The following is a 26,581-nucleotide window of genomic DNA, read 5'->3' on the forward strand; positions in this document are numbered from 1 at the left end:
CATTCTATAATGTCCCGCATTTGGGGGGGTCATTCCGAGCTGATCGCTAGTAGCCGATGTTCGCTGCGTAGTGATCATTTAAAAAAATGGCAAAACTACGCACGCGCAGCGTATGGGTACAAAGAGCATCGTTGTTTTGCACTGCTTCTAGCGACGATTCCATTCACATAGCCGATCGTAAAGAGATTAACAGGAAGTGGGAGTTTATGGGTGTCAACTGACCGTTTTCTGGGAGTGTTTGGAAAAACGCAGGCATGTCCATGCGTTTGCAGGGCGGGTATCTGACGTCAATTCCAGGACCTTCGTCGCATGAATCATTGCACAGAATAAGTAACTACAGGGCTGGTCTTGTTTTGCACAAAATGTTTTTGTGCCGCTTGGCTGCACAGGCGTTCACTCTTTTGCAAAGCGAAAATACACTCCCCCGTGGGCGGCGACTATGCGTTTGCATGGATGCTATAAGTAGCTAGCGAGCGATCAACTCGGACTGAGGGCCTTGGTACGTGTACCATATGGAGTACATGATGAGTATCCTTAATAGCTCTTCAAAAAAATTCAATGCCGTATGGTCTCCATGGATCTCCCTTCAACAAATCAGCTCTCCTTTTGCTATTTGATACTTAACCTCCACTATTTGAATTTTAACATAAAGGGTCACCTGATATTTTAATTATTTTTGTCAAGGGTCCACCCCCTCCCGCAGACTCGGATCCTCCCGCCTTGCTCGGTTAACCCGAGCGCGCCCGAACGTCATCATCCTGCTGTCTGATTCTCACGAGATTCGTATTCTATATAAGGAGCCGCGCGTTTCCGCCATTTTCACTCGTGCATTGGAGAGGATAGGGAGAGGACATGCAGCGTTCCCTCAGTTTCTGTGCTCAGTGTGCTTGCAAATATCTGTGCTCAGTGTGCTGAAAATATCTACGTTCTCTGCCTGAAAAACGCTCCATATCTGTGCTGCATTGTAGTATATAGTAGGAGGACAGTGCAGAATTTTGCTGACCACCAGTATTATATAGCAGTACGGTACAGTAGTCCACTGCTCTACCTACCTCTGTGTCATCAAGTATACTATCCATCCATACCTGTGCTGCATTTTAGTTGTGCACAGTATATATAGTAGGAGGACAGTGCAGTATTTTGCTGACCACCAGTATATATATAGCAGTACGGTACAGTAGTCCACTGCTCTACCTACCTCTGTGTCGTCAAGTATACTATCCATCCATACCTGTGCTGCATTTTAGTTGTGCGCAGTATATATAGTAGGAGGACAGTGCAGAAGTTTACTGACCACCAGTATATATATAGCAGTATGGTACAGTAGTCCACTGCTCCACCTACCTCTGTGTCGTCAAGTCTACTATGCATCCATACCTGTGCTGCATTTTAGTTGTGCGCAGTATTATATAGTAGGAGGACAGTGCAGAATTTTGCTGACCACCAGTATATATATAGCAGTACGGTACAGTAGTCCACTGCTCTACCTACCTCTGTGTCGTCAAGTATACTATGCATCCACACCTGTGCTGCATTTTAGTTGTGCGCAGTATACTATATAGTAGGAGGACAGTGCAGAATTTTGCTGACCACCAGTATATATATAGCAGTACGGTACAGTAGTCCACTGCTCTACCTCTGTGTCGTCAAGTCTACTATGCATCCATACCTGTGCTGCATTTTAGTTGTGCGCAGTATACTATATAGTAGGAGGACAGTGCAGAATTTTGCTGACCACCAGTATATATATATAGCAGTACGGTACAGTAGTCCATTGCTCTACCTCTGTGTCATCAAGTATACTACAAAAGTTCAGTAAAATGACCCAAAAATCAAAATTAAAAGCATCTGATGAGAAGCGTAAACTTGCCAATATGCCATTTACGACACGGAGTGGCAAGGAACGGCTGAGGCCCTGGCCTATGTTCATGGCTAGTGGTTCAGATTCACATGAGGATGGAAGCACTCATCCTCTCGCTAGAAAACTGCAGTGCCACTCCTAGGTGGGCCAGGTGTTTGTGTTGGCCACTTGGGTCGCTTAGCTTAGCCATCCAGCGACCTTGGTGCACCTCTTTTTTTCTTTGCATCATGTGCTGTTTGGGGACGATTTTTTAAAACGGCCATCCTGTCTGACACTGCAGTGCCACTCCTAGATGGGCCAGGTGTTTGTGTCGGCCAATTGAGTCGCTTAGCTTAGTCATCCAGCGACCTCGGTGCAAATTTTAGGACTAAAAATAATATTGTGAGGTGTTCAGAATAGACTGGAAATGAGTGGGAATTATGGTTATTGAGGTTAATAATACTATGGGATCAAAATGACCCCCAAATTATATGATTTAAGCTGTTTTTGAGGGGTTTTTGTAAAAAAAAAAACCGAATCCAAAACACACCCGAATCCGCCAAAAAATTTTCAGGGAGGTTTTGACAAAACATGTCCGAATCCGAAACACGGCCGCGGAACCGAATCCAAAACCAAAACACTAAACCCGAAAAATTTCCGGTGCACATCACTAGTTAAAATGGATCACATACAGAAATGTATTAGTACTATGCTATTCAAGTATGCACATGTACCTTTATTGTACTGGATTGTGAATGTTGTTACTTGCTTTCTTAATGTGTAGTAATCTCCTAATAAATAAATCTTACAAATAAAATTAAAAAAAAAGATTAATTCCTCAGTCACTCATCCTTGAACCTCGAGTTATATGAGAAGTAATTCCATCCGGCCTCCCCAGTTCCTTCCTGCCACTGCAGCCACTCCTCCAACGAAGGTCCAGCCTATGGATCCTCAACTTCAGCCCGTTGTGACTAGAGATGTGCACCGGAAATTTTTCGGGGTTTGTGTTTTGGTTTTGGATTCGGTTCTGCGGCCGTGTTTTGGATTCGGACGCGTTTTGGCAAAACCTCCCTGAAAATTTTTTGTCGGATTCGGGTGTGTTTTGGATTTGGGTGTTTTTTTTTTTTCAAAAACAGCTTAAATCATAGAATTTGTGGGTAGTATTATTAACCTCAATTACCATAATTTCCAGTCTATTCTGAACAACTCACAATGGGGGTCATTACGAGTTGTTCGCTCGTTGCCGATTTTTGCTATGCTGCGATTTGTTGTAAAATGCGCATGCGCAAGGCACGCAGGGCGCATGCGCTTAGTTATTTAACTAAAAACTTAGTAGATTTGCTGTGGATTCTGCGGCGCTTTTCAGTCGCACTGCTGATCGGTGAGTGATTGACAGGAAAGGGGCGTTTCTGGGTGGTAACTGAGCGTTTTCCGGGAGTGTGCTAAAAAACGCAGGCGTGTCAGGGAAAAACGCGGGAGTGTCTGGAGAAACGGGTAAGTGGCTGGCCGAACGCAGGGCGGTTTGTGACGTCAAACCAGGAACTAAACGGACTGAGCTGATCGCAATCTAGGAGTAGGTCTGGAGCTACTCAGAAACTGCAAGGAATTATTTAGTAGCAGTTCTGCTAATCTTTCGTTCGCTATTCTGCTAAGCTAAGATACACTCCCAGAGGGCGGCGGCCTAGCGTGTGCAATGCTGCTAAAAGCAGCTAGCGAGCGAACAATCCCTAATGAGTTGTCCCACATGCCTAGCGGAATCCCTCCGTTTTAGCTCCTCCTTCAATATCTCCAGCTGCTTCTGCAAAAGCCTGATGAGGGGAATGACCTGACTCAGGCTGGCAGTGTCTGAACTGACTTCACGTGTGGCAAGTTCAAAGGGTTGCAGAACCTTGCACAACATTGAAATCATTCTCCACTGCGCTTGAGTCAGGTGCATTCCCCCTCCTTTGCCTATATCGTAGGCAGATGTATAGGCTTGAATGGCCTTTTGCTGCTCCTCCATCCTCTGAAGCACAGAGGGTTGAATTCCACCTCGTTACCACCTCTTGCTTCAGATGATGGCGGGGCAGGTTCAGGAGTGTTTGCTGGTGCTCCAGTCTTCGGCACGCGGTGGCTGAATGCCGAAAGTGGCCCGCAATTATTCGGGACATAGACAGCGTCTCTTGCACGCCCCTGTCGTTCTTTTAAAAATCCTGCACCACCAAATTCAATGTATGTGCAAAACATGGGACGTGCTGGAATTTGCCCACATGTAATGCACGCACAATATTGGTGGCATTGTCCGATGTCACAAATCCCCAGGAGAGTCCAATTGGGGTAAGCCATTCTGCGATGATGTTCCTCAGTTTCTGTAAGAGGTTGTCAGCTGTGTGCCTCTTATGGAAAGCGGTGATACAAAGCGTAGCCTGCCTAGGAACGAGTTGGCGTTTGCGAGATGCTGCTACTGGTGCCGCCGCTGCTGTTCTTGCTGCGGGAGGCAATACATCTACCCAGTGGGCTGTCACAGTCATATAGTCCTGAGTCTGCCCTGCTCCACTTGTCCACATGTCCGTGGTTAAGTGGACATTGGGTACAACTGCATTTTTTAGGACACTGGTGACTCTTTTTCTGAGGACTGTGTACATTCTCGGTATCGCCTGCCTAGAGAAGTGGAACCTAGATGGTATTTGGTACCGGGGACACAGTACCTCAAGCAATTCTCTAATTCCCTGTGAATTAACGGTGGATACCGGACACACGTTTAACACCACAGCTGCCAAGACCTGAGTTATCCGCTTTGCAGCAGGATGACTGCTGTGATATTTCATCTTCCTCGCAAAGGACTGTTGGACAGTTAATTGCTTACTGGAAGTAGTACAAGTGGTCTTCCGACTTCCCCTCTGGGATGACAATTGACTCCCAGCAGCAACAACAGCAGCGCCAGCAGCAGTAGGCGTTACACTCAAGGATGCATCGGAGGAATCCCAGGCAGGAGAGGACTCGTCAGACTTGCCAGTGACATGGGCTGCAGGACTATTGGCGTTCCTGTCTAAGGAGGAAATTGACACTGAGGGAGTTGGTGGTGTGGTTTGCAGGAGCTTGGGTACAAGAGGAAGGGATTTAGTTGTCAGTGGACTGCTTCGCTGTCACCCAAAGTTTTTGAACTTGTCAATGACTTCTGATGAATGCGCTCCAGGTGTTACGTTCTTGGTGCTCTGAACAAAGAGGTGTAGTGTAGCAACTCCAAGGCACCAGAACGTGACGCTGAAGTAATGGCCAGGTGTGTAGTGATGGTAACCCCTAGCAACCTACCTCCATTGTTTCACCCGCGTGGTCAGTTCACGCCTGCGAGACTATGGTTTCTTGGGCCTCCGGCAGCCGTGTTTGAAGGGCGGATTAGGTCTGCCCAACTCCGATGCCCCCAGGTATTAATGTGAGACAAGGCGTGAACCGAGATGGGATGATAACAAGGGGACCTCTAACAAAACAAAACAGAGAGCTAGGGGCTACTAAGAGACCTAAAACTAAACGTATGTGCGGCACAGCCGCCAGTATAAACAGCAACAAAGGAAATGCTGTCCACACACCGACACAATACTGTTGTGTACCGGCGGTGACAGCATATGCTGAACCTTCTGCAAAACACCAGTAACTAGTATAACAAAAGAATACAGCGGCCTAGGCCGACGGACGCGGCAAAGCCGATACTCACGAAACCGGTACAAATACTGGCAAACCGACAGGAACCCCCAACGTAGCAGACACAGGCTCTCAGGACCGGAGGACAGGCAGAATCCCAAACGACAGACCGGTGGACACCAAGAAGCCAGATACTCGATCAGGCACAGACAAAGCCACAGGACTTCTGGACAGGAATGCTTTAAGGCAGGATACTGGATCAGACACTAGATCAGACACTGGATCAGACACTGGATCAGACACTAGATCAGACACTAGATCAGACACTGGATCAGACACTGGATCAGACACTAGATCAGACACTGGATCAGACACTGGATCAGGGCTGGAAGCAGCTAGACAGAAACTGCTAGACAGAAGCTCAGAAACTATCACCGGCGTCTGTGTAATGCACTGAGCCAGAATATAACAGGGAGTCCTAATTAATTATGTTGTGCAGCTGCCCTGTTGCACGACTCCAAACTGACAAGATGCAATTAACAGACAGGTGAGGCCAAACACATGGAAACAGGATGCAATTACACAAATTCACCACCGGCAGCAAACAAGAGTCTTCTAAACCAGAGCAAAGGGAAATCCTGGCCTGCAAGAGAACTATAACATAAAATACATAAACGGAAAACAGGAATGAACCACTACCTGTGGTTCATAACACCAGGTGACGTATAAGGGAGGATGTTCCTAGGTGGTTAACGTCCTTACCCCTACTTATTACAGCTTGACAAAGGCAACACATGGCTTGACACCTGTTGTCCGCATTTCTGTTAAAATAATTCCACACCGAAGAGGTGATTTTTTTTTTTGTAATTTGACAAGGCATGTCAATGGCCATATTCGTCCCACGGACAACAGGTGTCTCCCCTGGTGCCTGACTTAAACAAACCACCTTACCATCAGAATCCTCCTTGTCAATTTCCTCCCCAGCGCCAGCAACACCCATATCCTCATCCTGGTGTACTTCAACACTGACATCTTCAATCTGACTATCAGGAACTGGACTGCGGGTGCTCCTTCCAGCACTTGCAGGGGGTGTGCAAATGGTGGAAGGCGCAAGCTCTTCCCGTCCAGTGTTGGGAAGGTCAGGCATCGCAACCGACACAATTGGACTCTCCTTGGGGATTTGTGATTTAGAAGAATGCACAGTTCTTTGCTGTGCTTTTGCCATCTTAACTCTTTTCAGTTTTCTAGCGGGAGGATGAGTGTTTCCATCCTCATGTGAAGCTGAACCACTAGCCAGGGCCTCAGCCGTTCCTTGCCACTCCGTGTCATAAATGGCACATTGGCAAGTTTACGCTTCTCCTCAGACTCTTTTAATTTAGATTTTTGGGTCATTTTACTGAATGTTAGATTTTTGGATTTTACATGCTCTCTACTATGACATTGGGCATCAGCCTTGGCAGACGACGTTGATGGCATTTCATCGTCTCGGCCATGACTAGTGGCAGCAGCTTCAGCACGAGGTGAAAGTGGATCTTGACCTTTCCCTATTTTACCCTCCACATTTTTGTTCTCCATTTTTTAATGTGTGGAATTATATGCCAGTAATATATCAATAGCAATGGCCTACTGTACTGTACTATATATGTATACTGCTGGTCACCAAAATGCTGCACTGTCCTACTATATATTGCTCACAATAATGCAGCACAGAGATAGTATACTTGACACAGAGCTGCAAGATACAGCAATGGCCTACTGTACTGTACTATATATGTATACTGCTGCTCACCAAAATGCTGCACTGTCCTACTATATACTGCTCACAATAATGCAGCACAGAGATAGTATACTTGACACAGAGCTGCAAGATACAGCAATGGCCTACTGTACTGTACTATATATGTGTACTGCTGGTCACCAAAATGCTGCACTGTCCTACTATATACTGCTCACAATAATGCAGCACAGAGATAGTATACTTGACACAGAGCTGCAAGATACAGCAATGAGAATGTATGGTAGAGTGACCTGGGCGCCCCCTTTCAGTGGCTGGGTGCAGATGTAATTACTGATGATTCACTTTTTTAACCAGTATAATCAGTAAATATCTCAAAATGAATGTCATCCAATTATATAAAAAATGACAATAAATTTAATACAATAAGATAAAACAAACATGCATAAAATATTTCTAAGGACAAATGTCCCAAACTGTTTCATTTGGGGGTAAGGGAAACTCCTCAGTGTGTCCAAGGCAGCACCAAAAAACTTTCAGCGCCCAACGAGTTACTCCAAATTCCATATTTGCAAAGATACAGCAATGGCCTACTGTACTGTACTATATATGTATACTGCTGGTCACCAAAATGCTGCACTGTCCTACTATATACTGCTCACAATAAGGCAGCACAGAGATAGTATACTTGACACAGAGCACAATGCAGCACACTGAGTACAGATATTTGCAGCACACTGAGCACAGATTATGGAGCTTTTCAGGGAGAGAACGCAGCCACGTCCTCTCCCTATCATCTCCAATGCACGAGTGAAAATGTCGGTGACGCGCGGCTCTTTATATAGAATACGAATCTCGCGAGAATCCGACAGTGGGATGATGACATTCGGGCGCGTTCGGGTTAACCGAGGCTGCCTCGGAACCGTGTAAAGTAGGTGAAGTTCGGGGGGGTTCGGATCTCGGAGAACCGAACCCGCTCATCTCTAGTTGTGACACTCACACAGTTATACTCACCTCAGGCAGGAGATGTCTCAGCTTTGGTCATTTGTGTTAATGCTCCCAATGTACCTTGGTGTGTTTAGAATCGTATAGGATAGAACATATATGAAGAAGAGATTATAGTAATCCTCACAAAAATGGAAATTGTTGGGTTTAAGTTTAAAATATAACCGCATCCCAGCATCCACAGCAGCGCCGGGCAGCCAATAGAGGGGGCTGCTGCAGCGGTGCTTACTACCAATGAAATAGCGCTGCTGCGGCTCCAGTCCCCCTCCCTCCTCCTCCTCCTTCTCCGCTGCCCGGCGCTGCAGCTCTCCTCCCCAGTGCGGCGGCGGCGCACGGCGCAGACTTCAGAGGCGGCACGTAATGAGTCAATTTGACTCATTACATGCCGCTGGCCGTGCGCCCTCAGGGCAACTGCGCTGTGTGCAGGCCCACTTGGCACACACGTAGTTACGGCCCTGTTGACTAGCATATCCAACAGGCAGTCCGGCTCTCCCATTAAGGTGCAGTGCTTTAGTGCCGCACCGCTCGTTGTGTCTATATATACAGCGTAAAACACCCATGGAAGAGTGGCCAGATCCTCTGGATCCCACCTGCTTCCTAGTGAAGGTGTCAGGATGAGGAGATTTTGCAGAGAATTGCAGCGCCATGTGTGTGTGCGTGTAGGGGAGGGGGGGGCTATAGAATTTGCATAATTTAGCCCCACCCCTCCCTACAGACAAGCAAATCACAGCATTTTGGGGACAGGGCCTAGTGACTGACAGCCTGGTCCCAACCCCAAGGTGGCAAGCCTTATCCCCTCTACAGGCTTCTCTCGGGGTGGAGATTAAAAAAGTAGGCAACAGTGTTTTTAAATTAACACAGTCTATAGCAGTAGTGAAACTATACATTTTGCACCCCCCTGACAAAAACGCTTCTGGTGCTTCGCGCCCCCCACAAAATACATTAATTAGAATTTTTACATACATGCTTGTTGCCAGGGGTTTATGCTTGTTACCAGGGGTTTCATGCTCACTGGCTGCGCCAGCATTCCTGTATAACGCTATACACGCTGTGCTTCCCTTACAGATGCTAGAGGTACAGTAGCACCTTAAGCATCTCTCTCCTCATAGCCGGTGGCCAATTTTGGAGGGACATTTTAACACCGCTTGGTCTGCGGGAGATATTGGTACTCTTCTGGTTTATAGTGGTTTATAATGGTTCCCATTGTGGCTCATTTATATTACGGTTCACAATATATGTTACAGAATTATGTCTACAAAAATTGTTATACAAAATATTGCACTTTCTAATCATTAGAATCTGTCTCTGCAGGGCACATTAAAGGAGGCATTTTAATTGACTTCACAGCTGGACCCTTAATTCATCATCTGTATTCCGCCTGTGAATTTTTCAGTGATATCTATGTACTGAGGCTCAATGAGCAATGCGTTATGGAGCTGAACAGATGGCTGAACACACGTACAGGAGCGTTTCCTTGGGACCACACAACGGCTTATGTTGCAAATATGGAAGGAAAGAGGTGACGTATCTGTCTCACCGTCAGTATACACTGATACCTTTTAAATAGTAAAAATATTTAAAAAAGGGCACAAATTTTGCAAAGAGTTTTGTATTGAGTCTGGGCATTGAACTATTTTTTTCTAGATTGTTCTGGAAATTTACTGGTGATTAAAGCAATGCAGTTTTTTTTAAATCGGGTATTTTTTTAAATGTTTAGTAAACAATACAAAAACAAAAGAATCAACAGCAAAGTACATAGGGGGTCATTCCGAGTTGTTCGCTCTGTAAATTTTTTCGCATCGCAGCGATTTTCCGCTTAGTGCGCATGCGCAATGTCCGCACTGCGACTGCGCCAAGTAAATTTGCTATGCAGTTAGGAATTTTACTCACGGTTTTTTCTTCGTTCTGGTGATCGTACTGTGATTGACAGGAAGTGGGTGTTTCTGGGCGGAAACTGGCCGTTTTATGGGTGTGTGTGAAAAAACGCTACCGTTTCTGGGAAAAACGCGGGAGTGGCTGGAGAAACGGAGGAGTGTCTGGGCGAATGCTGGGTGTGTTTGTGACGTCAAACCAGGAACGACAAGCACTGAACTGATCGCAGATGCCGAGTAAGTTTCGAGTTACTCAGAAACTGCACAGAGATGTCTTATCGCAACATTGCGAATCTTTCGGTCGCAATTTTAAGAAGCTAAGATTCACTCCCAGTAGGCGGCATCTTAGCGTGTGCAAAGCTGCTAAAAGCAGCTTGCGAGCGAACAACTCGGAATGACCCCCATAGAACATACAGCAAGTGCAGATAGAAACAGGTACTGCAAGGAGACAAACAGCAACACTGATAAATCATCAAACAACAAATGTGCAAATACAATTTAGAGAAAACTCAGGAACAGACGAGGTATTAACAAGGTGTTGAAAGCCGGCAAGGAGACACCCTACCACACCCTGAACACTGTAATAATACATACATTCTAGGAGTCCATCGATGAGCCCTCTCCCCTACCCAACCTGGAAAGACACATCTATCCCAATTATTATGGAACTTAGAGGGAGATGTACTAAGCAGTGATAAAATTGGAAAAGTGAGCCAGTAGAGAAGTTGCCCATGGCAGCAAATCAGCTGCTCTGTATCATTTTTATAGTATGCAAATTATAAATGTTACCTCAGTACTGATTGGTTGCCATGGGCAACTTCTCCACTGGTTCACTTTTCCACTTTTATCACTGCTTAGTACATTTCTCCCTAAGACATAAAACTTTTAAATAAATGCCTTTCATGTATAGCCACATCACATACTGAGTGGTCTATTCATGAAGCAGGAAAAAGAGTGGAGAAGTGAGCCTGTGGAGAAGTTGCCCATGGCAGCAAATCAGCTGCTCTGTATCATTTTTATAGTATGCAAATTATAAATGTTACCTCAATACTGATTGGTTGCCATGGGCAACTTCTCCACTGGTTCACTTTTCCACTTTTATCACTGCTTAGTACATTTCTCCCTAAGGCATAAAACTTTTAAATAAATGCCTTTCATGTATAGCCACATCACATACTCAGTGGTCTATTCATGAAGCAGGGAAAAGAGTGGAGAAGTGAGCCTGTGGAGAAGTTGCCCATGGCAACCAATCAGCTGCTCCGTACAATTGTATAGTATGCAAATTATAAATGTTACTTCAATTCTGATTGGTTGCCATGGACAACTTCTCCACTGGCTCACTTCTCCACCCGTTCCGCTGCTTCATGAATAGACCCCTAAGGCTCTCCATTTATAAGGGTCAGAAGGATTAAGTGCAAACCAAGACCTGGCCACAATAACCTTAGCCATGGTGGTAAGGCATAAAGTATGGAGTCTTCCATGCCATATTTTCGGGCCAGCAGCAGTTGTAAAGATACTGGTATATGATATACCCTGTGCAGAACGTTAAAAAAAAACACCTGCTGGCATCTAGCACAGGGAGTGGTATATTTCATATAACCCAGGATTTGCAACCCAGTGCTCAATAGAGAGCGAACCTACAGTCGTCTCCCATTTAAGTTTGAGGGGATCACGGAGGCCTGGCAAGAGTCTGGAATTGAGTGTAGCATAAACTTTGGAATTTTGACCCCTAGTGCCCAAACTCCCAACCAATAATGTAACTGGGGAGGGTGGCAGAGCAGGACGGGTACACCCAAATTGAACTTGCTGCATGCTGAAGTTGCAAGTATCTGAAGAAAGATGTATTAGCTATTAGTGATGAGCACCGGAAATTTTTCGGGTTTTGTGTTTTGGTTTTGGGTTCGGTTCCGCGGGCGTGTTTTGGGTTCGAACGCGTTTTGGCAAAACCTCACCGAATTTTTTTTGTCGGATTCGGGTGTGTTTTGGATTCGGGTGTTTTTTTCAAAAAACCCTAAAAAACAGCTTAAATCATAGAATTTGGGGGTCATTTTGATCCCAAAGTATTATTAACCTCAATAACCATAATTTCCACTCATTTTCAGTCTATTCTGAACACCTCACACCTCACAATATTATTTTTAGTCCTAAAATTTGCACCGAGGTCGCTGGATGGCTAAGCTAAGCGACCCAAGTGGCCGACACAAACACCTGGCCCATCTAGGAGTGGCACTGCAGTGTCACGCAGGATGGCCCTTCCAAAAAACACTCCCCAAACAGCGCATGACGCAAAGAAGAAAAAAAAAGAGGCGCAATGAGGTAGCTGTGTGAGTAAGCTAAGCGACCCTAGTGGCCGACACAAACACCTGGCCCATCTAGGAGTGTCACTGCAGTGTCACGCAGGATGGCCCTTCCAAAAAACACTCCCCAAACAGCACATGACGCAAAGAAGAAAAAAAAGAGGCGCAATGAGGTAGCTGTGTGAGTAAGCTAAGCGACCCTAGTGGCCGACACAAACACCTGGCCCATCTAGGAGTGGCACTGCAGTGTCACGCAGGATGGCCCTTCCAAAAAACACTCCCCAAACAGCACATGACGCAAAGAAAAAAAGAGGCGCAATGAGGTAGCTGTGTGAGTAAGCTAAGCGACCCTAGTGGCCGACACAAACACCTGGCCCATCTAGGAGTGGCACTGCAGTGTCACGCAGGATGGCCCTTCCAAAAAACACCCCCCAAACAGCACATGACGCAAAGAAAAAAAGAGGCGCAATGAGGTAGCTGTGTGAGTAAGCTAAGCGACCCTAGTGGCCGACACAAACACCTGGCCCATCTAGAAGTGGCACTGCAGTGTCACGCAGTATGGCCCTTCCAAAAAACACTCCCCAAACAGCACATGACGCAAAGAAAAAAAGAGGCGCAATGAGGTAGCTGTGTGAGTAAGCTAAGCGACCCTAGTGGCCGACACAAACACCTGGCCCATCTAGGAGTGGCACTGCAGTGTCACGCAGGATGGCCCTTCCAAAAAACCAAATTCAAGGTATGTGCAAAACATGGGACGTGCTGGAATTTGCCCAGATTTAATGCACACACAATATTGCCACAAATCCACAGGAGAGTCCAATTCGGGTAAGCCATTCTGCGATGACCTTCCTCAGTTGCCGTAAGAGGTTTTTAGCTGTGTGCGTATTCTGGAAAGCGGTGATACAAAGCGTAGCCTGCCTAGGAAAGAGTTGGCGTTTGCGAGATGCTGCTACTGGTGCCGCCGCTGCTGTTCTTGCGGCAGGAGTCCATACATCTACCCAGTGGGCTGTCACAGTCATATAGTCCTGAGCCTGCCCTGCTCCACTTGTCCACATGTCCGTGGTTAAGTGGACATTGGGTACAACTGCATTTTTTAGGACACTGGTGAGTCTTTTTCTGAGGTCTGTGTACATTTTCGGTATCGCCTGCCTAGAGAAATGGAACCTAGATGGTATTTGGTACCGGGGACACAGTACCTCCAACAAGTCTTTAGTTGGTTCTGCAGTAATGATGGATACCGGAACCACGTTTCTCACCGCCCAGGATGCCAAGGCCTCAGTTATCCGCTTTGCAGCAGGATGACTGCTGTGATATTTCATCTTCCTCGCAAAGGACTGTTGGACAGTCAATTGCTTGGTGGAAGTAGTAAAAGTGGTCTTACGAGTACGACTTCCCCTCTGGGATGACCATCGACTCCCAGCAGCAACAACAGCAGCGCCAGCAGCAGTAGGCGTTACACGCAAGGATCCATCGGAGGAATCCCAGGCAGGAGAGGACTCGTCAGAATTGCCAGTGACATGGCCTGCAGGACTATTGGCATTCCTGGGGAAGGAGGAAATTGACACTGAGGGAGTTGGTGGGGTGGTTTGCGTGAGCTTGGTTACAAGAGGAAGGGATTTACTGGTCAGTGGACTGCTTCCGCTGTCGCCCAAAGTTTTTGAACTTGTCACTGACTTATGATGAATGCGCTGCAGGTGACGTATAAGGGAGGATGTTCCGAGGTGGTTAACGTCCTTATCCCTACTTATTACAGCTTGACAAAGGCAACACACGGCTTGACAAATGTTGTCCGCATTTCCTTTGAAATACTTCCACACCGAAGAGCTGATTTTTTTGGTATTTTCACCAGGCATGTCAATGGCCCTATTCCTCCCACGGACAACAGGTGTCTCCCCGGGTGCCTGACTTAAACAAACCACCTCACCATCAGAATCCTCCTGGTCAATTTCCTCCCCAGCGCCAGCAACACCCATATCCTCCTCATCCTGGTGTACTTCAACACTGACATCTTCAATCTGACTATCAGGAACTGGACTGCGGGTGCTCCTTCCAGCACTTGCAGGGGGCGTGCAAATGGTGGAAGGCACATGCTCTTCACGTCCAGTGTTGGAAAGGTCAGGCATCGCAAATGACACAATTGGACTCTCCTTGTGGATTTGTGATTTCGAAGAACGCACAGTTCTTTGCTGTGCTTTTGCCAGCTTGAGTCTTTTCATTTTTCTAGCGAGAGGCTGAGTGCTTCCATCCTCATGTGAAGCTGAACCACTAGCCATGAACATAGGCCAGGGCCTCTGCCGTTCCTTGCCACTCCGTGTGGTAAATGGCATATTGGCAAGTTTACGCTTCTCCTCTGACAATTTTATTTTAGATTTTTGAGTCCTTTTTTTACTGATATTTGGTGTTTTGGATTTTACATGCTCTGTACTATGACATTGGGCATCGGCCTTGGCAGACGACGTTGCTGGCATTTCATCGTCTCGGCCATGACTAGTGGCAGCAGCTTCAGCACGAGGTGGAAGTCGATCTTGATCTTTCCCTATTTTTGGAACCTCAACATTTTTGTTCTCCATATTTTAATAGGCACAACTAAAAGGCACCTCAGGTAAACAATGGAGATGGATGGATACTAGTATACTTATGGATGGACGAGCGACTGCCGACACAGAGGTAGCTACAGCCGTGGACTACCGTACTGCGTCTGCTGCTAATATAGACTGGATGATAATGATATAAAAAATATATATATATCACTACTGCAGCCGGACAGGTATATATTATATAATGACGGACCTGCTGGACACCTCAGCTCAGCACTGCAGACTCCTAAAGTAAGCTACTAGTATCAAGAAGATAGAAAAAAAAAAAAACACCACGGGTAGGTGGTATACAATTATGGATGGACGAGCGACTGCCGACACAGAGGTAGCTACAGCCATGGACTACCGTACTGCGTCTGCTGCTAATATAGACTGGATGATAATGATATAAAAAATATATATATATCACTACTGCAGCCGGACAGGTATATATTATATAATGACGGACCTGCTGGACACTGTCAGCTCAGCACTGCAGACTCCTAAAGTAAGCTACTAGTATCAAGAAGATAGAAAAAAAAACCAACACCACGGGTAGGTGGTATACAATTATGGATGGACGAGCGACTGCCGACACAGAGGTAGCTACAGCCGTGGACTACCGTACTGCGTCTGCTGCAGTGCTAATATAGACTGGATGATAATGATATAAAAAATATATATATATCACTACTGCAACCGGACAGGTATATATTATATAATGACGGACCTGCTGGACACTGTCAGCAGAATGCGTTTATAGAATAAAAACACCACACGACGAGTGTTTAACTTTTTCAGGCAGACAATCACAATATACTGGTGGTCAGTGGTCACTGGTCAGTCACACTGGCAGTGGCACTCTGGCAGCAAAAGTGTGCACTGTTAAAATATGTACTCCTGCTATAACTGCTCCCCAGTCTCCCCCACAATTAAGCTGTGTGAGCAGTGAGCACTCAGCACAGTCAGATATACAGTATTACATAGATGATGCAGCACACTGAGGCTGAGCACAGATATGGTATGTGACTGTGTCACACTGTGTATCGTTTTTTTTTCAGGCAGAGAACGGATTAATTAAACTGGTGGTCACTGGTCACACTATCAGCAAGTAGTACTCCTAATATGCTCCCCAAAATTAGTAAATCAAGTGTCTCTACTACTCTCTAGTCTACTCTAAACGGAGAGGACGCCAGCCACGTCCTCTCCCTATCAATCTCAATGCACGTGTGAAAATGGCGGCTCCTTATATAGAATCCGAGTCTCGCGATAGAATCCGAGCCTCGCGAGAATCCGACAGCGGGATGATGACGTTCGGGCGCGCTCGGGTTAACCGAGCAAGGCGGGAAGATCCGAGTCTGCCTCGGACCCGTGTAAAAAGCGTGAAGTTCGGGGGGGTTCGGTTTCCGAGAAACCGAACCTGCTCATCACTATTAGCTATATCAGATTCGCTCCACAGCTATAAAAATGACTTTAAAAAAAACCTTCCCAAAACAACTGACCCAGGAAGTAATCCCTTTTAGCACCCAAATATTATCTGTGGAAGTTTTTGCAATTCAGGGCAGGAAGTGTTAAACCATAGAGGAGAATCAGCATCAAAGTTGGACCAGTTGAATAGTGTGGTCTTATCACCGAACCAATAGGGCTTGTCGAAGTAAAGGAGGAAGACCAGGTGCAGAGAAGCAAGAAAGCAGAAATTGCATAGGAGAAAGGGAGAACCCCACCCGCTTGGCCAAATATCCCACCAAAGGTCTCATGGGCCCAGCTAGACAGGTGAAGCAATTGTGCGGCAATGTAATACAACCTGAGAATGGGGAGGCCTAAACCACCTAATGCCTTACACTTGTACAAGGGTTTGATGGTCACCCGTTCTGGCTTATTTCCCCAAATAAAGGAAGATTGTATACTGTTGATACCAGAAAACACTTTTTTAGGAATGTAAACTGGAGAGTGCTGCAGGAGATATAAGTATTTAGGTTGGAGGGACATTTTAAACAGGTTTAAACCCACAGCTGTCAGGGACAATTTCTTCCATGTATGGGCTCACACTTAGAAATTAGATGTAACAGGATCTTTATTTTGAGTCCCGTAATTTGAGGCTTGAGGCGTAAACCAAACTCCCAGGTACTTAAACCATAAAGTTTGCTGTACGGGACAAAGGGATTGCTCGATGTCTGGTAAACTGCCTGATACAGGAAAAATATTGAACTTATCCCAATTAATAAGTAACCCAGAGAAAACCCAATAGGTCTTTACAGTAGTCAATACTGACTCCCGTGAGTCATCAGTGTCTACTAAGAATAAGGGCATGTCGTCCGCGTATAATGCTACAATGTCCTCCACAACCCCTGCTCTGAGATCACTAACTTCAGGATCAGTGTGCAAAAGACAGGCCTGGGGCTCAATGGCAATAGCAAAGAGGGCTGGGGACAGAGGACAACCCTGATGGGTCACTCTAGGAAAACGGGGCCAAAGTATAACTATTAACTGGCCACCGGGGTAGAGTATAGCAATCATCATCAGATCATCGGAATTATCATTTATCTTTGGATAAAATGAGGACCAAAAACAAATTTTCGGAGCACCTCCCAGAGACAGACCCATTCTACTGAGTCGAAAGTCTTAACAGCATCCAAGGACACCACCACATCCCCCAACCCAGCTCTCCGAAGATTCTGAGCTGTAGGCTTTATCTGGGTGGATAATAGAAGTAATTACCGATTTCAGGCGCATGACAAGAATTTTACCTAGTACCTTTACATCCATGGATGCAGTGGCGGAACTGTGGAAGGCAGTGGAGTCGGCTGCCGCCGGGCTCCTGACCTCAAGGGGGCACCTGTCCTCCATTGCCTCCCACTGCCCGACAGTCCATCGCCGCTGCGCCGAATGTGGATGGAGGAGCGGTGTCAGCAGGGCCGTCTTTTCGTATGGGCTCAATGGGCTCTTGCCCAAGGGCCCCAGGAGTATAAGGGCCCTAGGCTGATAGCTGATCGTCCCCTCTTTCCAGGGGTACCAGATTTTTGAAAATCGGCCCTAGGGAACCAGAGATATACGACTTCAAAGCAGTGGTCCCCATCCAAGCCTGTAATTGCTCTTCCCAGCCAGATATCTCAGGCTCTGTATGACTTAGAGTTTTCTGAGAGTACATTTCAAAAGCTGAGATTCTCCACTTTCAGTGGACACTAGCAGCTTGTCTCTACTTTGCCAAGAACCAAAGATATCAGCCTTCAAGCTGCTGGTTCCTGCTCAAGCTCCACATGCCTAATATGCAGTTTTATATATTTGTTGGTGGATTGCTCTGGCTCCTGAACTCTGATCTCCAAGTCCCCAGTACCTCCTGACAAGTGAGACACTCTAATTTTTTATTCCATTCAAAGCTAAGATTTTTTTTTCCAGGAACTTGAGATATCTGCAGTGAAGCAAACTGCTGTCTGACCAGAAAATTATGAATATTAAGCCCACTCCACTGTCGACCCCTCCCTTATGTATTAAACACCCCATACCACCCTGGAAGTCATGTACCGGGGCCCCTTCATTCAGCCCAATGTCCCCTTCTACAGTTTAGTGTTCTCCCTCCCACCCCATCTGTGCAGTAAAGGAGTAATTAGCAGAAATTACTGCTCCAGGTCCTACATGCTGAGTGGAAGATAGAACACCCCCTACCGCCCGCGGGACATCAAAGCTGCAGCTGATAGCACCCCCTCCCATAGAGGATGGGTAGGGGCCACAATGCATTGCTGTGCCCAGGGGCCCACACTGCTGTTAAGACGGCCCTGGGTGTCAGTGTCGTGAGTGACACGGCTGCAGCAGCTGCCTCCTCGTATCCACAGAGACGTGCTGGCAGCTGGCTGCAGCTAGGGGGAGCTCCAGCACACAGCTGCTTCCAGCACTTCAAATAGAGCTGGCCGGCTGAAGATCTCTCTTCCCCCGTCCTGCGTCTAGCCGCAGGTAGGCACTGGCACCACCTACCTCATGCTGCTGCACTGTGTATGTGTGGTGTGTGTGGTGTATGTGTGTGTATGGGGGTGATTACTGGGGGTATCTTTAATAAATATTGGCAGCACTGACTGTGTTTATGTGTGTTGATGTTTTTAAGGGAGGTGTGTGTGTGTGTCTGTTTTTTAACGAAAGTTGTGTGTTTAAGTGAAAGAGATGTGTGTGTGTGTGTGTGTGTGTGTGTGTGTGTGTGTGTGTGTGTGTGTGTGTAATTGTGTGTGCAATTTGTGTGTGTAATTTGTGTGTGTAATTAAATGAGGCGTGGTGTGTGTGTGTGTGTGTGTGTGTGTAGTTGAAAGAGGCATGTGTGTGTCTGTTTAAGTGAAAGAGGCATGTGTGTGTGTAATTGTGGGTGTGTAACTGTGTGTAATTGAAAGAGGTGTGTGTGTGTGTACGTAATTGAAATAGGCATGTGTGTAAGTGAAAGGCGTGTGTGTGTGTGTGTGTGTGTGTGTGTGTGTGTGTGTGCATACGCGCACGCAGGGGGGGTTTCCGAGGACCCAGAAACCCCCCCTGCCCACCGATATATCAGTGAAGCTGACCTATATTAGCTTTTTCTTTTTTAATTGAGCAGCTCCGGCAGCTGTGTCTGCTTGAATACAGCGCACATCTCCTCTCAGGCGGCAGACGGAGCAGTGTACAGCAGTGGAGAGGGAGAGCTCCAGGCGGCAATAGACTCACGGCTGTGCCCGGAAAGAAATGCGCTGCTGTGAGAACTGAGGCAGCGGGTGCCGCACCAGGTCAAGAGAGGACCCGGCGGCAAGTGTAGTTTGGGCGAGACCCTGCCAGCTGAAGGTGCCGGGAGCGGGAACTGGAGTGGCAGTCAAACAACCTCCACACCACAGAGGGAGAAGGCGAGAGACGGAGCCGCGTCCCAGCACGAGTCCAGAGTGCTGCTCAGACAGGACAGAGAAGACAGAACGCCAGTGGCTGACAGGTAGTAACCATCTTCTCCTCTCCTCATACCCAGCTATCATTCCGGCTGGCTCCCTGCTTCTCCTGTCACTAAGCTTTCAGCCCATATTAACAGTCAGCCTCTTCCTTTGCTGCCATCATCCTGCATTCGCTATATTCCCACTCTATGGGTGGCATGGACACCCATGAGTGGAAATAGTCCCTGTTAGTCGGCATTCCGACTGTCGGGACTGCATGGGGGCGGAATTCAGTGTACACACACACATATATATATATTTCTCTGACGTCCTAGTGGATGCTGGGAACTCCGTAAGGACCATGGGGAATAGACGGGCTCCGCAGGAGACTGGGCACTCTAAAAGAAAGATTAGGTACTATCTGGTGTGCACTGGCTCCTCCCTCTATGCCCCTCCTCCAGACCTCAGTTAGAATCTATGCCCGGCCAGAGCTGGGTGCTCCTAGTGGGCTCTCCTGAGCTTGCTAGAAAAGAAAGTATTTGTTAGGTTTTTTATTTTCAGTGAGATCTGCTGGCAACAGACTCACTGCTACGTGGGACTGAGGGGAGAGAAGCAAACCTACCTGCTTGCAGATAGCTTGTGCTTCTTAGGCTACTGGACACCATTAGCTCCAGAGGGTTCGAACACAGGGCCTGACCTCGATCGTCCGTTCCCGGAGCCGCGCCGCCGTCCCCCTTGCAGAGCCAGAAGACTGAAGAAGAAGCGATGAAATCGGCGGCAGAAGACTCCTGTCTTCATTAAGGTAGCGCACAGCACCGCAGCTGTGCGCCATTGCTCCCACAGCACACCACACACTCCGGTCACTGTAGGGTGCAGGGCGCTGGGGGGGGCGCCCTGGGCAGCAATTATACTACCTTTTGGCAAAAAGTACACATAATACAGTCAGTTAACTGTATATGTGTAAAAAACCCCGCCATTAAGTTACAAAAAACGCGGGACAGAAGCCCGCCGCTGAGGGGGCGGGGCCTTCTTCCTCAGCAAACCAGCGCCATTTTCCCTTCACAGCTCCGCTGGAAGCACGCTCCCCAGGCTCTCCCCTGCAGTATCCAGGTACAAGACGGGTTAAAAAGAGAGGGGGGGCACATAAATTTAGGCGCAAATCGATACAGAAAAGCAGCTATTGGGAAAATCACTTATTAGCAGTGTAAATCCCTGTGTTATATAGCGCTGTGGTGTGTGCTGGCATACTCTCTCTCTGTCTCCCCAAAGGACTTTGTGGGGTCCTGTCCTCAGTCTGAGCATTCCCTGTGTGTGTGCGGTGTGTCGGTACGGCTGTGTCGACATGTTTGATGAGGAGGGTTACGTGGAGGCGGAGCATAGGCAGATAAGTGTGGTGTCGCCTCCGACGGGGCCGACACCTGATTGGATGGATATGTGGAAGGTCTTAACCGACAGTGTCAACTCCTTACATAAAAGGTTTGATGACGCAACAGCCTTGGGACAGCCGGGGTCTCAGCCCGCGCCTGCACAGGCGTCTCAGAAGCCGACAGGGGCTCATAAACGCCTGCTAGCTCTGATGGTAGACACAGATGTCGACACGGAGTATGACTCCAGTGTAGATGAGGATGAGACAAATGTACAGTCTACAAAAGCCATCCGATGCATGATTACTGCAATGAAAGATGTATTGCACATTTCTGATATTAACCCGGTTACCACCAAGAGGGGTATTATGTTTGGGGAGAAAAAGCAGCCAGTGACTTTTCCCCCATCTGATGAATTAAATGATTTGTGTGAAGAAGCGTGGAGTTCCCCTGATAAGAAACTAGTGATTTCTAAGAGGTTACTGATGGCGTACCCTTTCCCGCCAACGGATAGGTTACGTTGGGAAACATCCCCTAGGGTGGAGAAGGCGCTAACACGCTTATCTAAAAGGGTGGCACTGCCGTCTCAGGATACGGCCGCCCTAAAGGATCCTGCGGATAGAAAGCAGGAAGCTATCCTGAAGTCTGTGTATACACACTCTGGTACTCTACTGAGACCTGCTATTGCTTCAGCCTGGATGTGTAGTGCTGCAGCAGCATGGACTGATACCCTGTCAGACAACATTGATTCCCTCGACAGGGATACTGTTTTGCTAACCATCGAACATATAAAAGACGTCTGTCAGGCCCGGGTGTTTTTGTGAATCCGTTAACCCGGAACCAACCACAGGTGTAGGTGCTGGGCTATGAAGAAAGCAGGGAGGACGAAGAAAGTTCCGATTCATATATTTATTCAAAATAACAATTCAGTAAAGGGTTAACTGACAAGTTGTTAATCATCATATTATACTGAAGTATTGCAGGAATAATATGCAAGAGAAAACTCAAAAATAAATAAAAGAAATGTTCATGGAAACATATGCAAAACAAGCTGATGAATAAATGTTGGATTGTCCAAATATAAACAAGCTTTGATGCTGAACTGCAGAATGTGATTAACTGGATAATGCAGACATGAAGAGATAACTGTAAGGATTTGCAATGGAGTTTTGAGAGTTAACTGAGAGACTGTGAAGAATTATCCTTGTTATGACAACATAGCAAATATAAACAAGCTTTGATGCTGAACTGCAGATTGTGTTTAACTGGTTAATGCAGACATGGAGAATTAACTGTAAGAATTGGCAATGGAGTTTTGAGAGTTAACTGAGAGACTGTGATGAATTATCCTTGTTATGACAACATAGCAAATATAAACAAGCTTTGATGCTGAACTGCAGATTGTGTTTAACTGGTTAATGCAGACATGGAGAATTAACTGTAATAATTGGCAATGGAGTTTTGAGAGTTAACTGAGAGACTGTGATGAATTATCCTTGTAATGACAACATAGCAAATAAAAGTACTGAATTGGGTTACTTGCGGGTTCCGGAGATCACTGTGAAACTGTAGTAGAAGACAAGGTGATGAATGGGTTAAATGCAGAGTTGAACAAACGAACAGCTGAGAGAAACGGAATCCTCCAGACTTTGAATGATAGGCAGACTGACAAGGTAACCTCATGCAGGACACTGGGAATCCAACTATTTCCAATAGGAGTGCAATTAACTGACAGCACAGCGGAGAGCCGGTGGATCTTTCAGCAGTGAAGGCTGCAGACGGACCTCTGGGAACGGAGGCGATATCTGGACCACGGGAATCACACAGGAATGCACGGAGAGAGCTCAGAGCTAGAGCACAGCTTTGATACAACAAAGCACTGGCCCAGAGTAACATAATCCCAGCCTACTTAAAGGCAGCACAAGCACGGGATTGGCTTACACCTGCCCACAGGTGTTTTCACAAGTGCTCTGTATTAGCTATTTGGTCTCCAACATGGCCACCTCCTATACAGCAGACACACCGCAGTGCCTTAGGCCATTTGGTCCCCGCACTCACAGTTCCCAGACTCTGCATTACCTGTGCCATTGATCACGCCGTGTCCCCACACGGGCGCACAGCACCGCGAGCAACCGCACTGGCAACGGATGAACCCCAGAACCCGCAAAGGTGAGAGACCGGTTCGTGACAACGTCGTCTTATATATGCGGGATGCACAGAGGGACATTTGCCTGCTGGCATCTAGAATTAATGCAATGTCCATTTCTGCCAGGAGAGTATTATGGACTCGGCAGTGGACAGGTGATGCTGATTCTAAAAAACACATGGAGGTTTTGCCTTATAAGGGCGAGGAATTGTTTGGGGACGGTCTCTCGGACCTCGTATCCACAGCAACGGCTGGAAAGTCGACTTTTTTACCTCAGGTTCCCTCACAGCCTAAGAAAGCACCGTATTATCAAATGCAGTCCTTTCGGCCTCAGAAAGGCAAGCGGGTCAGTGGAGCATCCTTTCTGGCAAGAGGCAAGGGTAGAGGAAAGAAGCTGCACCAGGCAGCCAGTTCCCAGGAACAAAAATCTTCCCCTGCTTCCACTAAGTCCACCGCATGACGTTGGGGCTCCACAGGCGGAGCCAGGTGCGGTGGGGGCGCGTCTCTGAAACTTCAGCAACCAGTGGGTTCGCTCACAAGTGGATCTCTGGGCTGTACAAATTGTATCTCAGGGATACAAACTGGAGTTCGAGGCGACTCCCCCTCGCCGTTACCTCAAATCAGCCTTGCCAGCTGCTACCAAGGAAAGGGAGGTAGTACTGGCGGCAATTCACAAGCTGTACCTTCAGCAGGTGATAATCAAGGTCCCCCTCCTTCAACAAGGCAGGGGTTACTATTCCACAATGTTTGTGGTACCGAAACCGGACGGTTCGGTGAGACCCATCCTGAATTTAAAATCCTTGAACACTTATATAAAGAAGTTCAAGTTCAAAATGGAATCGCTCAGGGCGGTTATTGCAAGCCTGGAAGAGGGGGATTTTATGGTGTCGCTGGACATCAAGGATGCTTACTTGCATGTCCCCATTTACCCACCTCACCAGGAATACCTCAGGTTTGTGGTACAAGACTGTCATTACCAATTCCAGACGTTGCCGTTTGGTCTCTCCACGGCACCGAGAATATTTACCAAGGTAATGGCCGAAATGATGATACTCCTTCGGAAGAAGGGAGTTATAATTATCCCGTACTTGGACGATCTCCTCATAAAGGCGAGGTCCAGAGAGCAGTTGTTGATCAGCGTAGCACTCTCTCAGGAAGTGTTGCAACAGCACGGCTGGATTCTGAATATCCCAAAGTCGCAGCTGATTCCTGCGACGCGTCTGCTTTTCCTGGGCATGATTCTGGACACAGAACAGAAGAAGGTGTTTCTCCCGGTGGAGAAGGCCCAGGAATTGTCATCTCTGGTCAGGGACCTCCTGAAACCAAAACAGGTGTCGGTGCATCACTGCACACGAGTCCTGGGAAAGATGGTGGCTTCTTACAAAGCAATTCCCTTCGGCAGGTTCCATGCAAGGATCTTTCAGTGGGATCTGTTGGACAACTGGTCCGGATCGCATCTTCAGATGCATCGGTTGATCACCCTGTCACCAAGGGCCAGGGTGTCTCTGCTGTGGTGGCTGCAGAGTGCTCATCTTCTCGAGGGCCGCAGGTTCGGCATACAGGACTGGGTCCTGGTGACCACGGATGCAAGCCTCCGAGGATGGGGGGCAGTCACTCAGGGAAGAAACTTCCAAGGACAGTGGTCAAGTCTGGAGACTTCACTACACATAAATATACTGGAACTAAGGGCCATTTACAACGCCCTGAGTCAAGCAGAGCCCCTGCTTCAAAACCACCCAGTACTGATTCAGTCAGACAACATCACGGCGGTCGCCCATGTAAACCGCCAGGGCGGCACGAGAAGCAGGATGGCAATGGCAGAAGCCACAAGGATTCTTCGATGGGTGGAGAATCACGTGCTAGCACTGTCAGCAGTGTTCATTCCGGGAGTGGACAACTGGGAAGCAGACTTCCTCAGCAGGCACGACCTCCACCCGGGAGAGTGAGGACTTCATCAAGAAGTCTTCACACAGATTGTAAATCGCTGGGAACTGCCACAGGTGGACATGATGGCGTCCCGCCTCAACAAAAAGCTAAAAAAAATATTGCGCCAGGTCAAGGGACCCTCAGGCGATAGCTGTGGACGCACTAGTGACACTGTGGGTGTACCAGTCGGTTTATGTGTTCCCTCCTCTTCCTCTCATACCCAAGGTGCTGAGGATAGTAAGAAAGAGAGGAGTAAAAACTATACTCATCGTTCCGGATTGGCCAAGAAGAACTTGGTACCCGGATCTACAAGAAATTATCTCAGAGGACCCATGGCCTCTGCCTCTCAGACAGGACCTGTTACAGCAGGGGCCCTGTCTGTTCCAAGACTTACCGCGGCTGCGTTTGACGGCATGGCGGTTGAACGCCGGATCCTAACGGAAAAGGGCATTCCAGATGAAGTGATTCCTACGCTGATAAATGCTAGGAAGGATGTGACTGTAAAGCATTATCACCGCATATGGCGGAAATATGTCGCTTGGTGTGAGGCCAGGAAGGCCCCAACAGAGGAATTCCAGCTGGAACGATTTCTGCACTTCCTACAGTCAGGGGTGTCTATGGGCCTAAAATTGGGGTCCATAAAGGTCCAGATTTCGGCCCTATCTATTTTCTTTCAAAAAGAACTGGCTTCACTGCCTGAAGTTCAGACGTTTGTTAAGGGAGTGCTGCATATTCAGCCCCCTTTTGTGCCTCCAGTGGCACCTTGGGATCTTAACGTTGTGTTGGATTTCCTAAAATCACACTGGTTTGAGCCACTTAAGACAGTGGAGCTAAAGTATCTCACGTGGAAGGTGGTCATGCTGTTGGCCTTAGCTTCGGCTAGGCGTGTGTCAGAATTGGCGGCTTTGTCTTGTAAAAGCCCATATCTGATCTTCCATATGGACAGGGCAGAATTGAGGACTCGTCCCCAATTTCTCCCAAAGGTGGTATCAGCGTTTCATTTGAACCAACCTATTGTGGTGCCTGCGGCTACTCGGGACTTGGAGGATTCCAAGTTGCTGGACGTAGTCCGGGCTTTGAAAATTTATGTTTCCAGGACGGCTGGAGTCAGAAAAACTGACTCGCTATTTATCCTGCATGCACCCAACAAGCTGGGTGCTCCTGCTTCAAAGCAGACTATTGCTCGCTGGATTTGTTGCACGATTCAGCTGGCACATTCTGCGGCTGGACTGCTGCATCCTAAATCAGTAAAAGCCCATTCCACAAGGAAGGTGGGCTCTTCTTGGGCGGCTGCCCGAGGGGTCTCGGCTTTACAGCTTTGCCGAGCTGCTACTT

The 26,581-nt window shown here is 47.4% G+C and overlaps 1 protein-coding gene across 1 annotated transcript in view; it reads left to right on the top strand.

The window, feature by feature from the left end:
- Positions 1–26,581, top strand: part of LOC134965591 (nicotinamide N-methyltransferase-like) — a 67,253-nt gene that overhangs the window by 30,615 nt on the left and 10,057 nt on the right. Inside the window, exon 2 of the mRNA XM_063941945.1 lies at positions 9,510–9,717. Coding sequence (XP_063798015.1) covers positions 9,510–9,717 — 208 coding nt within the window. The remainder of the gene's footprint in view (positions 1–9,509; positions 9,718–26,581) is intronic.

Source organism: Pseudophryne corroboree, chromosome 10 (assembly GCF_028390025.1).
Source record: "Pseudophryne corroboree isolate aPseCor3 chromosome 10, aPseCor3.hap2, whole genome shotgun sequence".
Lineage (NCBI taxonomy): Eukaryota > Metazoa > Chordata > Amphibia > Anura > Myobatrachidae > Pseudophryne > Pseudophryne corroboree.